General features: G+C 42.3%; 1 protein-coding gene across 2 annotated transcripts in view; it reads left to right on the forward strand.

Moving 5' to 3' along the window:
- med12 (mediator complex subunit 12) overlaps window positions 1-16283 on the forward strand; it is a 127143-nt gene extending 110860 nt beyond the window's left edge. Inside the window, exons 39-44 of one of the 2 annotated variants that reach the window (XM_067997068.1) lie at window positions 2050-2127; window positions 4925-5154; window positions 6733-6862; window positions 9420-9629; window positions 11667-11748; window positions 13984-16283. In XM_067997068.1, the coding sequence (XP_067853169.1) occupies window positions 2050-2127; window positions 4925-5154; window positions 6733-6862; window positions 9420-9629; window positions 11667-11748; window positions 13984-14021 (768 nt within the window). In that variant the 3' untranslated portion in view covers window positions 14022-16283. The remainder of the gene's footprint in view (window positions 1-2049; window positions 2128-4924; window positions 5155-6732; window positions 6863-9419; window positions 9630-11666; window positions 11749-13983) is intronic. The other variant, XM_067997069.1, reaches the window with a different exon arrangement.
- The last annotated feature ends 1530 nt before the right edge of the window (window positions 16284-17813 follow it).

The following is a 17813-nucleotide window of genomic DNA, read 5'->3' on the forward strand; positions in this document are numbered from 1 at the left end:
AATACGCCCTGGAGCGATTTCTGAATCTACATCTTCCTGACTCAAAGACAAATGTAAGGAATCTTACAACACCAGGTTATAGTCCAACAGTTTTATTTGAAAATCACAAGCTTTCTGAGGCTTTCTCCTTCGTCAGGTATGTGTGGGATTCCTTGAAAGTTACCGCATTCCTTACATTTGTACACCCCAGTCCATCACCAGCATCTCCACATCATGACTCAAAGACAAGAGTGGTACCAACTGAATCAAGCTGAGACACACAAAACAGTATTTGTGGCCAGCTCGCAGAAGGTACAGAAGCAGTCTGATGCCAAGGCATGTTTACACAACTGTTTAATACCTTATTTTTCTTTCCATGGGGATGACTTTCTGGAAACCTGTCCGAGGCAGAACCGGACTGTTCGCAACCTTGGTGTCCTATTTGACCCTGAGCTGAGCTTCCGACCCCATATGCTCTCCATCACCAAGACCACCTACTTCCACCTCCGTAACATCGCACGTCTCTGTCTCTGTCTCTGTCTCTGTCTCTGTCTCTGTCTCTGTCTCTGCTCACCTGCTGAAACCCTCATTCATACCTTTGTTACCTCTAGATTCGACTATTCCAATGCTCTCCTGGCCAGTCTCCCATCTTGCACCCTCTGTAAATTTGAACTTTAATTAAAAATGAAAACTCTGCTGCCCGTATCCTAACTCGCACCAAGTCCCATTCACCCATCACCCCGTGCTCACTGATCTATATTGGCTCCCGATCCGGCAACTCCTCGATTTTAAAGTTCTCATCCTTTTTTTCAAAAAAGGGCCTCGTCCCTCCCTATCTCTGTAACCTCCTCCAGCCTACAACCCTCCCGAGATCTCTGCGCTCCTACAGTTCTGGCCTCTTGTGCATTCCCGATTTTCATTGCTCCACCATTGCTAGCTGTGTCTTCAGCTGTCTAGGCCCTAAGCTCTGGAATTCCCTCACTAAACCTCTCCACCTCTCTATCTCTCTATCCTCCTTTAAGGCAGTCCTTGTTGGCCGTGGCTCAGTGGGTAGCACTTTCGCTTCTGAGTCAGAAGGTTATGGGTTTACCTCCCACCCTAGAGACTTGAGCACAAAATCTAGGCTGACACTTAAGTGCAATACTGAGGGTGCGCTGCACTCTTGGAAGTGCCGTCTTTCGGATGAGACATTAAACTGAGGCCCCGTCTGCCCTCTCAGGTGGATGCAAAAGATCCCATGGCACTATTTTGAAGAACAGCAGGGGAGTTCTCCCCGGTGTCCTGGCCAATATTTATCCTTCAACCAACACCTAAAAAAAACAAATTATCTGGTCATTATCACATTGCTGTTTGTGGGACTTTGCTGTGCGCAAATTGGCTGCCGCATTTCCTACATTACAACAGTGACTACACTTCAAAGGTACTTCATTGCTTTGGGATGTCCCAAGGTTGTGAAAGGCGCTATATAAATCCAAGTCTTCTTTAGTTCTTTCTTAAAACCTACCTCTTTGACCAAGCTTTTGGTCATCTGTCCCAATATCTCCTTATGTGGCTCAGTGTCAAAATTTGTTTGACAATGCTCCTGTGAAGCACCTCGAGACGCTTTACTATATTAAAGGTGCTATATCTTAGGAGTTCAAGAATGTCTTTTAAAATGTTGTTATTCTTCTTCCATTCCACAATCCAGTTGCTGCAGGCTTTTCTATATGTGTACTAAAAATTTATAATTGTCTTTTTAAAGAATCTTTTTATTTGTTGTGTATGCATTAACCATTACTGGGAAAAATATTCTGACATGCTTGTAGCTAAGAAAGTGTTAGCAAAGTGGAGCCAAGAAATTAAGGGGAAGAGTCAGAAGCAGCAAATGTTTAATTTTGTGATTTGTTCACTATAGGATGAACAGCAGTTTGTGATAACCAGCTCTGGTATGAAACCGCAGTGAAATCAGGTTCAAGTGAAGTTCTTTGGTTTTGATTTTGTAGCATGAGGTTCCATATCAGGTATAGCCGTGCCAAATTGTAGCTAAAGATTAAAACCTGAGAGTTTCTAAATGTCCTTTTTTCCTCCTAGAATTCCGGTGGAATGTATGGACAGCAGGTACGTCAAGCAAATCCAGCTCAGCAATATGGATCCATGTCGCAAGCCCAGGTATGTGACATATTTATCTTAACCCTTGCATCTATCCCCTGCCATGCAAAGGCTCCTTTACCTAACCTCAGTGCAATTCTGTAGTGCTGATTCTAGTGCAGTCTGTTAGCTTGGATAGAAAAGCTCTGCTGCACTGACTGAAATTGACTAACTCAGGACAGACCAGGCATGGAACCATGTCTGTGTGACTCAGTAACACACAATGGTGCATTTGCCCACTGATCCTACTTACTGTTTGCCTACTAAAAGCAAATTAATATTAGAGGACAAGTGCTGAACAATAAGGTTAAGTACATGCCTGGGATTGTCAAGTGTAGACCAAACAAGTGTGACCCTAAATAGATTAACGTTAATAAGAAGTGAAATAAAGAAGAACAACAGCCTTGATCAACCCACAAGAAAAAATGAAAGGCTCCACTGGGATAAATACAAGAATATGCAGAAACATGTTAAAAGGATGGTCAATGAAGCAAAGCATAGCCGTAGATGTAAAACATAATAGTAAGAAATCCTTTCGGTACTTTAAAGCGGTAGTCAAAGAAAAGATGAGAACCATAAAAGATGCCAATGGTACTGATGGTTAATAATCTGAATGATTACGTCTTCCAAATATTCAAAAAGAAAAACTCAAGAAATATGCCCTCCCTAAGTAGTGATACTATAAGAAGAATTAATCACTTGGATATAAATGAGAGGTAAGTGCTAAACCGGCTAAAAGGGCTCAAAACAAACAAATTCCCAGGGATAGATGGTATTTATCCAAGAGTACTAAGGGAGACAGCAGAAGAGATTTGTACGGCATTGATGGTCATTATCAGGGAGCCACTAAATGCTGGGGAGGTACCAGTAGCAGGCTAATATGCCCTATTTAAAAAGGGCAACAAAGCAAACACAGTCAAATACAGACTTCAATACAGAGTAAAGGAATCCGTTATCGGGAGTAAACTTGAAGGTTATCTATGGAGTAGTAACCCTGTCAAAGTGAATTCATAATTGAAGATCTTGTCTGACCAACATTCTTGATTTTTTTGTGACATCCCACCTGGATTTTGAAAGGCCTACAACATGGTGTACCTAGACCTCCAAAAAACATTGGACAAAGATCCAAATGAAAGGCTACTAGTTAAGCTCAATATCATAGGGAGTCAGGGTAAACCTAAGAAATGGGTAAATAATTGGCTGAAGGGTTGAAAACCGTAGGTAGTGCTCAGAGTGGTTATGTCAGGGTAGGGATCAGTATTGGGACCGCTTCTGCTTCTAATTTGGATCAACCCCATTGATTCACAAACTCCATGCAAATGGATTAAATTAACAGGTGGTACCAAACTCAGGGACAGTTAATACTCAGGAGCCAACTCAGTAATACAAAAGATGTAACTGGCCGTAACAATTGCAAATGAAATTTTTAATATAGACAAGTATAAAGTGCTGAACGTAGGAAGAAAAAAAAATGTACATTCTATTAATGGTGCCAAAACAGCAATAACTGAAGTTGAAAAGATCTATGGGTCCTGATAGAATCAATCCTCAACTTGTCCAGCAGCATTCAACAAAGCAAGTAGAATGTTGAACTATATAGTCAAAACTGTGGACTACAAGTCAAAGGAGGTCATGCTCTAACAATACTTTGTGGCCAGACCACACCTTGAGTACTGTGTTTAGTTCTGCTCACCAAGACACATGGGGAGACATAGAGAAGAAATGAGGCTGATCATTAGTATTAGAGATTGATGTATGAAGAAAGACTGGAGAAATTTGGGTATGTCAGCCTCAAAAGAAAGCAACTAAAAGGTAATCTTATTTACGAATATAAGATAGTACGGTAGCATAGTATTTATGTTACTGGACTAGTAATCCCGAGTCATGAGTTCAAATCCCGCCACGGCAGCTGGGGAATTTAAATTCAATTAATTAAATAAAATCTGGGAAAAAAAGCTAGTAGCAGTAATGGTGGCCATGAAACTACCGGATTGTCGTAAAAACCCATCTGGTTCACCATCTGCTGTCCTTACCCGGTCTGGCCTAGAGGTGACTCCAGACCCAATGTGGTTGATTCTTAATCGCCCTCTGAAATGGCTAGCAAGCCACTCAGTTGTACAATCTCGCTACAAAAAAAAAGTCACCACACGGACTGCAACGATTCACCACCTTCTCAAGGGCAATTAGGGATGGGCAACAAATGCTGGCCTTGCCAGCGACGCCCACATCCCATGAACGAATAAAAAAAAAATATGGAAAGTTGGATCCAGAAAATTACTTCATACTAAATTGTGAGTAGGGCAAGGGATACAGGTTCAAACTGGTAAATGGCAAATTTAGTACTGAGGTCAGCAAGTTCTTCCCACGAAAAGTGATCAATATATTGAACAATCTTCCCAGTAGAATGCTAGAGGTATTATTTAAGAAACAATTGGGTGCCACAGTGGATGGACTTTAGGGTCTTTCTAAATGGATGAATTAAATTAGGCCAAATGGCTTTCCTTGTCCATATTTATCTTGTGATAACAACAGTGACTACACTTCAGAAGTAATCAGTGGATAAGATACACTTTAGGACTTGATGAGACACTGTATAAATATGTTTATTGTCTTTATGATCTATCTATTATTGGGGAGAAAAAATTGTGATGGAGGTGGAATATGACCCGACTAAGTGGTAACACATGGAATCTATAGTATGTTGAGGTGGGAAAAAGATAGTCAAATCGGGCCCAGAAAAAATAGCAGGATAATGGAATGAGTTGGATGGCTTCTTGTGTTAACAATCTTATATTCACATAATACTGTTCTCTTCCAGAATATTTCCCAAGGGTACACCAACTATGGCTCTCACTTGGGGATGCAGCCACACCCTTCGCAGGCCAGCGGCATGATTCCTCCTGCCTATTCAAGCCAGCCATACCAGGGCAGTCACACGGCCAATACTCCTGCACTCGTAGATCAGGTTCGGCAGATGCAGCAACGACCAAGTGGCTACGTTCATCAGCAAGCTCCAGCTTATGCACACTCCATGCAAAACACTCAGAGGTACATGTAGAAAATCTGATTTGCCAGGTCCAACTTTGCTCCAATTTTAAATTTTATCCTTCTCTCTTCAATCGGTTAGAAGACTCTTGCCTCACCTATGCCATGCAGCTTCCAGATTTAAAAAGTCACTGCGTGATTTGTTCGCAGGCCTTTGGTCCTGTTGCTTCTGGTCAGCAGCTCAAATGTGCACAGGACAACACAAATGAACCATTGTTCTAACTATCCTTCCCACCACTCAGTTCCTTCCAGTGGCTTTGAGCAATAGCACAGTACTTAAGATTGGTAACACAACGTGCTGTACCTCTTTCTATTCCCTATCTCCACCCTTTTTAATTTATTTTTTGACTTTTTTAGTGATTGTGCATCATTTCCTTGCTATATGGCTGGACAGACCTGCTATGCAGTCTGAAGATGTGTGTCAGCTTGGCTTAGTTGGTAGCACTCTCGCTCTTGGGTAAGTTGAGTCCTTTACTGGGAGCTGACACTCCCCAGTGCAGTACGGCGGGAGTCATGCCTGAATTGTCATTCGCTACAACACTGGCATCTACCCGACAAAGTGGAAAATTGCCCAGGTATGCCCTGTCCACAAAAAGCAGGACAAATCCAATCTGGCCATTTACCGCCCCATCAGTCTACTCTCAATCTTCAGCAAAGTGATATAAGGTGTCGTCGACAGTGTTATCAAGCGGCACTTACTCACCAATAACCTGCTCACTGATGCGCAGTTTGGGTTCTGCCAGGACCTCTTGGCTCCAGATCTCATTACAGCCTTGGTCCAAACGTGGACCAAAGAGCTGAATTCCAGAGGTGAGGTGTGAGTGACTGCCCTTGACATCAAAACAGCAGTTGACCGAGTGTGGCACCAAGGAGCCCTAGTAAAATTGAAGTCAATGGGAATCAGGGGAAAACTCTCCAGTGGCTGGAGTCACACTTGGCACAAAGGAAGATGGTAGAGGTATTGCCCATTGGAGCTATAGAATACCATGATAATCCCCGCAAAATAGCTTGCACTATACCTAACGCATGGTCTGTACCTACCCGTCTATATTTTTACCTCTGATCAAACCTCCATAAACTTGAACTCATCCAAAACTCTGCTTCTCATATCCGAACTCGCATCAAGTACCATCACCCCTGTGCATACCGACCTACATTGGCTCCCGGTCCACCAACGCCTTGATTTTAAAATTCTCATCCTTGTGTTCAAATCCCTCCATGGCCTCACCTCTCCCTATCTCTGTAACCTCCTCCAGCCCTACAACCCTCCAAGAACTCCATGTTCCTCCAATTCTGGGCTCTTGTGCATCCCCCACTGCCTTTGCCCCACCATTGGCAGCCATGCCTTCAGCTGTCTAGGTCCTACGATTTGGAATTCCCTCCCTAAACCTCTTCACCCCTCCCCCCCCCCCCCCCCCCCAACCTTTAAAGCTTCTTAAAACCTGCTTCTTTCCTGCCCTAATCTTCGACTTTGTGTCAATTTTGTCCATTAGCCTCCTGTAAAGCACCTTGGGACGTTTTACTAAGTTAAAGGTGCTATATAAATGCAAGTTGTTATCAAACATGTCTTTTTCTTTGCAGGCTATCCCACCAACCCATGCAACAGGCACCGATGATGACTGGAATTAATCACATGACCCAACATTCAACTATGAGGACAAATCACTTGGGTCAGGAACAGCAGTACCTGCGACAGCAGCAGATCCTGAGGGTATGTCGTGATAAAACGCTTGGTTCAGTAGTTTGAAAGTTATACCCACAAAATGCCATCCTGAGAGTTACAGGAGTGTCTAATACCAAATGTGTAAATCAACGACATTCTAGATTTCTGCCAAAACTGGTGGTAAAACAGCATTGAATTTGCTGACCTACCAAATGACCACTGTTTTTTAATCTCTTGTATTCAGGGATTTAGGATAATCATGTCACTCTGTATGGGAAATCATCAAGTACTTGGGGCAGTTGAAACTTTCCTTAGGGGGACAAAAGGGAAACATAAAAAATAGGAGCAAGAGTAGGCCATTCGGCCCTTCGGGCCTGCTCCGCCATTCAAAATGATCATGGCTGATCGTCTAACTCAGTACCCTGTTCCTGCTTTTTCCCCATATCCCTTGATCCCTTTCGCATTAAAAATGTCATTCAGAAGTTGGGTGATTGTAAGAATGTGGGTACAATGCTGCTTATGAGTTGGAATGATTAGACATGGAGGACAAATGTGTATCCGAGTAGCGACATTCAAAGGGTCAGTGTATAGATGGAGTATATAGGCATAGATCTTCCCATGAATGAAGCAGTGATATTGGAATAGTTAGTGTGTATAGAGAAAATAGGCTCAGATCACTGTGCCATTGCATCCTATCCCAACACTAAGTTATGCAACCCTATCATCCCTGTTTTTGCTAACATCCTTTGATTCCCCTTCCTCCAACATCAAATTCAAAATTTTCATCTTCGCTTACAAATTCTCCCACAGCCTTGCTGCAGCCAACCCCAACCTCTTCCGGCCCTACATAGAGTTATCGAGTCATAGAGTTATACAGCACGGAGAGAGGCCCTTCGACCCATCGTGTCCGCGCCGGCCATCTGCCCTGTCTACTCTAATCCCATATTCCAGCATATGGTCCGTAGCCTTGTATGCTATGGCATTTCAAGTGCTCATCCAAATGCTTCTTGAATGTTGTGAGGGTTCCTGCCTCCACAACCCTTTCAGGCAGTGAGTTCCAGACTCCAACCACCCTCTGGGTGAAAAAGTTCTTTCTCAAATCCCCTCTAAACCTCCCGCCTTTTACCTTGAATCTATGTCCCCTTGTTATAGAACCCTCAACGAAGGGAAAAAGCTCCTTAGTATCCATCCTATCTGTGCCCCTCATAATTTTGTACACCTCAATCATGTCCCCCCTCAGCCTCCTCTGCTCCAAGGAAAACAAACCCAATCTTCCCAGTCTCTCTTCATAGCTGAAGCGCTCCAGCCCTGGTAACATCCTGGTGAATCTCCTCTGCACCCTCTCCAAAGCGATCACATCCTTTCTGTAGTGTGGCGACCAGAACTGCACACAGTACTCCAGCTGTGGCCTAACCAGTGTTTTATACAGCTCCATCATAACCTCCTTGCTCTTATATTCTATGCCTCGGCTAATAAAGGCAAGTATCCCATATGCCTTCTTTACCACCTTATCTACCTGTTCCGCCGCCTTCAGGGATCTGTGAACTTGCACACCAAGATCCCTCTGACCCTCTGTCTTGCCTAGGGTCCTCCCATTCATTGTGTATTCCCTTGCCTTGTTAGTCCCTCCAAAGTGCATCACCTCGCACTTTTCCGGGTTAAATTCCATTTGCCACGGTTCCGCCCATCTGACCAACCCATCTATATCGTCCTGCAGACTGAGGCTATCCTCCTCGCTATTTACCACCCTACCAATTTTTGTATCATCAGCGAACTTACTGATCATACCTTTTACATTCATATCCAAGTCATTAATGTAGACCACAAACAGCAAGGGACCCAGCACCGATCCCTGTGGTACCCCACTGGCCACAGGCTTCCAGTCACAAAAACAACCTTCGACCATCACCCTCTGCCTTCTGCCACTAAGCCAGTTTTGTATCCAAAGTGCCAAGGCACCCTGGATTCCATGGGCTCGTACCTTCTTGACCAGTCTCCTGTGGGGGACTTTATCGAAGGCCTTACTGAAATCCATGTATACCACATCCACTGCGTTACCCTCATCCACACGCCTAGTCACCCCCTCAAAAAATTCAATCAAATTAGTCAGACATGATCTTCCCTTGACAAAGCCATGTTGACTATCCCTGATTAATCCTTGCTTCTCCAAGTGGAGACTAATTTTGTCCTTCAGAATTTTTTCCAGAATGTTGTGAGGGCAGGAACCCTCACAACATTTAAGAATGAAACATGACAGCATAAAACCTCCACTTCTCCTTTGCATCCCCCACCCCTCCTGCCATGTGTCCCACTTTTAGTGGCAGTACCATCAGCTGTGTTGGCCCTACATTGTGAAACTCTCTCCTTACACCATCTGCTTTACCTCTCCCTCTTACCATCTTGAAAATCCTCACTCCCACCTCTTCGACCTTGCCTTTTTAAAAAAAATTGCTTTTGGGCTACTCAAGGCTAAGGCTCTTGAATTACCTGGTAAATTCAGGTCATTCTAGATTAGATTCCCCCACCCCAACAGAAAGCTTTTACTACAGTGTTGGGCATATTCTCAAAAAAAAAGGTTCTTGAATTGGTATTCTGTATTTTTCAGCAGCAGCAACAACAACAGCAGGTGCAGCAACAGCAGCAGCAGCAACAACAGCAGCAGCAACAACAGCAGGTACAACAACAGCAGCAACAACAGCAGGTACAACAACAGCAGCAACAACAACAGCAGGTGCAACAACAGCAGCAACAACAGCAAGCCCAACCCCAACCACAAACTCTGGGGATGCAGGCCATCCCACCTCAGCAGACCATGGTAAGCTAGTCTCTAGTTTACCCTGATTATGATCTTGAAACAACATGACCTTTACTTTCAGAAGAAGGTGCAATGTCATAGGCTATAGTAATTTATTATTCAAATTGAGTTAGTAAACACAGTGATGAACTAGAAATCATTGAGTTGAGTCTTGGGTCTTCCTTTTCTTACCTTCCCCTCTTCCAAAGGCATCTCTTCTGTGCCTGTACTTTTAAGTAGCAGGCTAGGTATTTTTCTTCAGCCGTGTTCCTTTGCCCAGGAGTCCCTCAAAGTAATACTTACAAACTAAAAATTTCAAGGATTACATGTCTTCCATCACTTCAACAGGTGGTTCATCTGAGATCACCAACAAAGCCGAGTTTGGAACTAGGCAAATTTACTTGGATGAGAGTCCTTGTGAGTGACTTGATACGTTGGGTACTTGAGCCTCAGAGACATTTTCAAATGGAACCTTAACATGATAGAGAAAATAAAATTGAAACATTACTTTCAGGTGCCTTCAGGGCAACATGACAATGAGAGCACAGGATCATTTGTGAAGTGCAAATTTATTTCATACGGAACATACAAAAATGACAGGCAGGGAAAGACCAGCTGGTCCATCAAAACTGCCCCACACTCTTGATACCTGGACCATCATGACTAGACACGTCCTCCTTCCGTCCGTCCCGGCAGCCCCTGCCCCGCCCCGCAGCCATGTAATCTCAAGGGCCAATGAGGGGGAAAAGACCTGGAAAATTCCTCTCTGACCCCCTCCCCCCCCCCCCCCAGGCGATTGAAACCTGTTCAGGGGATCACATTGACCGTGTATTCGTTAACCATTAATCCACTTAACTTTTATATAATGCAATATCTGCCCCAGCCAAGAACCGATCTAGTTCCCTTTTGAAGGCTTGCACAAGCCAGATGTTAGGAGGTGCACAGCTGGAATGGGGTTGCCGGGAAGATTGATTGAGGACATTGGATTCATGTAAGAAATAGCTAGATCTTAAAATGGAAAGACAGTAGGTTTGGCATTCTAGAAGGATGAGATCAAATGGGGCTCCTTCATCCAAACCTGTCTTGGGAATTGGGCAGGTGCAACTTTCAAGAATTTACCTTTATCCGAGCCAGATTCAAGAGGAACAATTCTCCTTCCAGAGAATACATTTCAGCAAAAGAAAGACTACACGTTGTTTTTCCATTGGAGCTTTAGAAATATGGAGAAAAGTCACCTCAGCGATGCTGTTGCTAGCAGTGGCTAATTTTGAAGTTCCGGATGCCAGACTGATCGTGCAGCCCCAGCATGCAACTAAACGTACAGGGACAATGGCCTCCAAAATGTTTACCGCTGCACCAAAAATTGCTGGTCGACCTGATTTCCACAGTGAAATTCCAGAAAAATTGGAAACAACAGTGACGCCCAAAATCATGATACTCTAAATATCTTACTATCCCAATGACAAATAATTTTTTCTCATTCAATAAGGCAGAATTGTTCTAAAAGTGGAGGGCTGGGGATTTCTGGCATTAAGCCTTAGCTGGTCTGTAGCTGTTGATCTTCCTCTTAATATCTGATAGGGGGGTAACATCTCAGGTTCACGGGGGCCATCAGAGCTTCCCTTAAGTCTAATGGCTTTATAACTACAAACAGAACCAGGATGGGTGCAGGTTCAACCCCTGGTCTGTGCTGATTTAGCTAATCTCAGCTACAGCATCAGTTGGGGCACTGCTTTTGGTCTTAACACACCTTGGCTAAGAAGACAAAACATCCACCTGGATCCCTGCTTCTGGTCAGTGTACATTGAACCCTGCTGGAAAATGTGTATGTATTGATGAGATTATATCTTCCCATGATCAAAAAGCCTGCTGACACTGTTGAGACTCACATGAAGAATCATCATTTGGTCAAGGCAACTGAACTGCATGCATTTCTGAGAGAGAAAATGAATCGATGATTATGGTGAGAAGACAGATAACCAACAAGTGCTAAACTTGTTCTTTTTATTCTAAAAAGAAGGCAACGTGGAAAATCAGCATGTTTTAATTATTTTTCAGTTCCAGCGACAAGGAATGCAGCAGACGCAGCAGCAGCAGCAGACGGCAGCACTAGTCAGACAATTGCAACAGCAGCTTTCAAGTAAGGTTGATGTACTTCTAGCTGCGTAGATATGTTTATCATAATGAGGAATAGAGCTTGACTGCATCATATTCTGCTTGTCAGACTGTGACCCAGAGCCCCTGTGCAATACCTTAACACTGTACCCACCTTTCCTCATATCATATCCAACAAAAAGTGAGACACTGCTGGAAACACCAAATGGATGGCAAACAAATGGTCTGCAGAAGCTAGAAAAATGCAATAAAGTTTAACACTGAATAACAGATGATTTGCCCCTACTAATTTACGCTTGCATTCTCATACAGTGTTAAGTAGAGCAGGGAGTTCGGACAGACCTCGCTACAAGCTTAATAGTGAGGCCTTTTATGACAATAGTATTAGCCCTATAAAGTGTGTACTGTTTGCAATATTTGTAACTTAACTCACAGTCTGGCTTTGTAATTCAGTTTAAAAACTACATTTTTTTCTCTCTATGTTCAAGTTTTGTAAAAAGATGTGAGAGATAAACCTCTTTGCCAAGCTTTATCTTCGAGCAAAATATTAGAACAGTTAAGATTGCCAAACATGTAGTTGCAGATATTACATAAAGTGCAGGAACACCCCATGTGCTAAACAGTACATATTGGGGAAGGTGGATGAACTGCTTACATGATTCTACTTAATACTTCCGAAATGGATTTTTCCAAGCTCTTTAAGTTTATTCAATGAAGAGGTCAAAAATTGGAAACCCTCTAACAAAACCAACTACACAGAATATACAGCACAAAAACAGGCCGTTCGGCCCAACAGGCTGGTATTTATGCTCCACACAAGCCTCTTCCCATCCCTTTTCATCTCTTCATCTATTCCTTTCTTCCTCGTGCTTATCTAGCTTCCCCTTAAATGCATCTATGCTTGTTGCCTCAACTACTTCTTGTGGTAGCGAGTTCCACATCCTAACCACTCTCTGGGTAAAGAAGTATTTCCTGAATTCCCTATTGGATTTATTAGTGACTATCTTATATTTATGGCCCCTAGTTCTGGCCTGGTCTCCCCCGCAAGTGGAAATATCTTCTTTACCCTTTCATAACCTTAAAGACCTCTATCAGGTCACCCCTCAGTCTTCTCTGTTCAAGCTTTCCTGATAGGAATAACCTCTCAGTTCTGGTATCATCCTAGTAAATCTTTTTTTGTAGAATCTCCAGTGCATCTATATCCTTCTAATAATATGGAGTCCAGAACTTTTCACAGCACTCCCAAATCTAACCAAAATTTTATACAAGTTTAACATAACTTCCTTGCTTTTCAGTTCTATCCCTCTAAAAAGGAACCCCCGTGCTTTGCATTTTTTTATGGCCTTATTAACCTGTGTCGTTACTTTTAGTGATTTGTGTATCTGTATCCCCAGATCCCTCTGCTCCTCTACCCCATTTAGACTCTTATTATCCAAGAAGTATGTGGCCTCCTTATTCTTCCTACCAAAATGTACCACCTCACACTTATCTATATTGAAATTCATTTGCCAATTATACGCCCATTCTGCAAGTTTATTAATATCTTCCTGTATTTTGTCGCAGTCCTCAGTATTAACTATACCCCCCCCCCAATTTGATGTTGTCCGCAAATTTTTAAATTGTACTTAGGATTCCCAAGTCCAAATCGTTTATGTAAATATTAAACAACAGTGGTCCCAGCAGCGATCCTTGTGGAACACCACTTCCCACCTTTTGCCAGTCTGAGTAACTACCTTTAACCCCTAGGATTTTTTGTGTGTGTGTTTTATTCCCTTCCCACACAGTTTTCTACGTGAGCTAGTGCTTTCCCATCGATGAAAATTTCAGCTTTTGAGAAGAAAGCTAGGGGTTATCTCCTCCTTGACTTCTGTCCTGCTGTTACCAACATTGATGAGTTCATGAGATATGTGCTTGTGTGTGCTTTTCCTTTCTTCTGTGCCTGCCTTGATGACTTGGATGAAGTAGGAAACCCTTCCCATCTGGGAATTTGCAGGCAGCAGCCTACAACTTTATGCTATAGAGTACACTGAGGAGCCCAATAATAAATGTTATATCTTTTGGAGGGGGGTGGGGCGGTGGGGTTTATCTCTAGAAATGAAAATAAACTGACTGAACAGATGGACTCAAAGGTTGCCCATAATCTTTCTTGGACAAGGTTTCTTTCCTTCTGACACAGGGTCCAGTCTGACAACTGTTTCTGAGAGGGGATTCGCTGATATTTGAGTCACACTCACTCGTGTTTGTTATTTTGGTTCAACAGATTCACAGCCACAGAAGAACACGAACCCATACTTTTAATGCTGGAATCTCCTGAAAGAAGACTGTGCTCTCTGCTTACCACTTGCCTGCCCCAGATTCTGCATACTGTTCTCCATAGGTGTAATACTGTTGTGACTGAAACTGCAGCATTAGACACAGGTTTTCTGATTGTCCTATGGAATTGGCCTCTTAATTGACTACTTCCTCTTGAACTTAACAGGTTTCTCTTAATGTGTGTATATTCACGGTTAGAAAAATAATATTTCAGCATTAAGAAGCTAAGAGAGATGCTGGTATAATTTTTCCAATCTTCCTCCCCCATCCCATCCCATCCCATCCTACCCTTTTCAATAAGGAGACCAGGACAGCTGAGCCAGTGGACATCTGTGCTCAACCACAGTACTTCAGCTGATGTGCATTTAATTAACAAGGTTATCATAGACCTTGCACCTGAAGGGCGATCGAGCACAATTTGTAAACTTCCATGCAGCTCTGCTAGTTGTTACCAATGATGGAGATTCATTAGAGGTCATGATGTTAATGGAACTGTGACTCTTTCAGCAGCTGCACCAGCGCTGTAATATATATATATATATATATATATAAATATATACATTTGTATATATACATAGAAAGCACTCTATGAACATTTATTTTTAATTGTTTTCATTAATGTTTCATATTGATGCTCTTAAAGCTAAAGAACCCAAGGAATTACAGTAACCATTTTTTCCCCTCGTGCCTGAAAGGCGCTGACTTGCTAGGGTATGATTCCACAGGGTCAACAGCACTCTGGTAGCTCCCCATGTAAGCACTCTTTGTACGTGAGCCTGCACATAGGCTGCTCAACCACACATGGCATCACAGCTAAACCTGATCTTGTCCAAACAACTGCACTTTCCAGCATGGGTCACTGGATAATGATCAGGAGCCAGAAACCAGAATGTGTGGTCTTGGCATATCAATAAAAGGACCAGTTTTGCAAAGTGAGAAGAGAAATATTTTTGACCTGTTTCTAACAGTAAGAAAGTGTGAAATGGTTTTCAGGTGGGTCTTCACTTGTCATTCCTAATACATATTCTGGATTACAAGATGAGACATTGGAGTTAGATTGTGTGCTGGGGAGAAAATGATGGCTCATGAAAGACTGCATAATGGTGAAGAGTTTTCTTGTGTTGACACTAGTGTTTTTCTACATTGTATGCTTATAATTGTTTCTTTGGTTAATACGGGAAAAACCAGCATCTCTCAGTCTGCTGATTCGCATGTACTATTAAGTATTGAGACAGTGAACTTGGGAATTTCATAGTACGTGTTTGCCACAGTTAGTGTTCTGTATGGATTCAACTGTCCGTTGAAAGTAAGGCCTTTGTAATAGAACCACAAAGTAGTTTATGAAGTACTACAATAGTTCCTGTGTTCTTGGGAAATGCTGTTGCAGCTTTGGGTTGTTGGCTGCTGCCATTCATTAACACAACTCGATTGGTTTAGAACAAAAGTTATAACAAGAGAAGAACAGCTGAATCACCAATGTATTGTATGTGTATGGAACTATCCACATTCGCTAAGGATAGGGGTAAACCCACATGTTTGTGAGCATCACGACTTTGCAAATTCTTATTCATCACCCCAAAGAGTTTCTGAACTTAACCAACCTGAAACAATTTGCATTTTCTGCACCCAATGATTTATCTTTATATTTAAAAAAAATAAAGTTATGGAGAATTACTTTTGCCCACTGAGCTCAAATCTTCCTTATCTTTGCATGAGCTGCATTGCTCGTTACAAAGGTAATTTTTACATAAGAAATTTTGTTTTAGAAAGCTGCAGGGAGAAGAGGCACAAAGTGCTGAGCACGTAGGTGCCCGCGTAACATTTGGTGTGTTGCCAGAAATCTGGGGCTTAAATATCATGGAAATAAACTACTGAAATTGAGTAAATCTATGTACGGGTGGGGGAGAGGAAGGTGGCAGGAAATTCTCCAAGTACCTGTTTCTAAAGAAACTCATGGAGCAGGTTACTAAGTGATCTGTAACATCCCCTCCCACACAAATGCAGTAGAGACAGCCAGGTGGAGAAAAGAATAGTCACACTGTACAGAAAAAATACTTTCTATCTTGGTTTGTAAATCTGTACCCACATATTAAAAAATTATGTACATTTTTAGTAATAGCTTTGTTTTTTCTTTTTAAGGAAATTCTGATGTAAAGATAAAATTCAGGATGGTGTATGTATAAAAAAAATTGTACATGTGTTGTTTTATATATAAAACACAAACACTGATAGAGTCGACCAAATGAATCAGAAGACCCGGGTCTCCATTCTTTTTAAGACTTTTGCATGCATTATGTTTTTCATAAATTGCAAAAGATGCAAATCCATAATTCAAGGAGGGTAACTTTCTCTCCATTGTGATGATCAACATTTCTGCTTTTTTAAGTTAAGAAACCCAGATGAAAGGACCTGGTTTCACTGCTCAACGCCATACAGCTGAAATTGTGAATTCACCAATGTGAGGAAATAATGAATATGACCCTGTAGTTTGCCACTCTGTGGGGCAGAACACCCATTTACTAACCATCACTGTCATATGACATCTTATGATACCTGTGTAGGTCCAGTTAAATGTTTAGGAAGAGTGAACATACTAATAGCTCATATTTATTATTTTAGGCTAATTGTCTGACAGATGCAGAATCCCATCATCACGCTTTAAGAGTATGCAAACCAATCCAGTGAGAAATCCACGTAATTAAGAGTTTCTGTTTCATGATATGCAGTGTACACTCCTCATACGCACACATCATACTTTCTTAAGCCCAGAAAACTGTACAGAACACTTGGCTTATGGATCCCCAACAGATGAAGGGCATGGCTGGTGTTTAACCGGCTAAAATTGCACAGGTCACCAGCACACTGAATAGTATGCTTCCCACTGCATGTCCAGCAAGAACCAGTTTACCTGTTGGGCGTTGGCTTGTAGTGTTATCTGGAGGTGAATGAGAAAAATTCAATGAGGGTCATTATTAATGACATGTTTGCAATGGGGAAAATGTCCCTTTTATCCAGTTGCCATTCACCGAGAATTAAGTATGTCTAGTAATGGCAAATCTGTGACATGGGGTTGTTGATGCTCCAAGGGCACTATGTTGATAATATGGGTTCACACTGCAATTTAAAAAAATGAGAAGCCAAGGTGTAGGGCAATGGGTTTTGGTGTAGGACACCACCAAGGTTGAGAGCAATAGGACAGAAATTGGAAAATAATGGTGGTGCACCCAAATTTGGATTTTAAAAGTAAGTGGATTTTGGAAGGAAAGGAAAACTGATGGTGGTAAAGAGTTCTGCAGATTTGAGGTCTTGGGAAAGAATTAATTAAAATAGAAGATGGTGTGATGCGTCTTGATTTCCAACACAATAAGGCAGTCACGAGGAAAAGCATTTAGGATGGGGTTTTTGGAGTGAAAATAGAATGAGGCAGGAAAGTTCAATGGAGCACTGACCAATGTAGTAACAATAAAATAGAAAAAGAGGTGAATTCCTAATCTAGAATGCACTGCTGAATGGGAGGTGCCTCTTAGAGGTTTGATGCTTCCCCACGGGGAAGAATGTCACCCTATATATTAGTTTCTATCTAATCAGCAACATTGGCAGAGGTTTCTGGTTCCTCTCTTGCCAGGGAGTTGTATGTGATGACGTGTTGGACCTTCTGGGACATGAAGAACACGTGACTAGCAGCAGGTTTGTATTGCTTGATAAGGTGCAGAGCTTTTATTTGTTGAGCTCCTGCATCTGTTGTATAACAGGAGCAGAGTCTACTAACAGTTGCTG

The sequence above is a fragment of the Heptranchias perlo genome, chromosome 15 (assembly GCF_035084215.1).
Source record: "Heptranchias perlo isolate sHepPer1 chromosome 15, sHepPer1.hap1, whole genome shotgun sequence".
NCBI classification, from domain to species: domain Eukaryota; kingdom Metazoa; phylum Chordata; class Chondrichthyes; order Hexanchiformes; family Hexanchidae; genus Heptranchias; species Heptranchias perlo.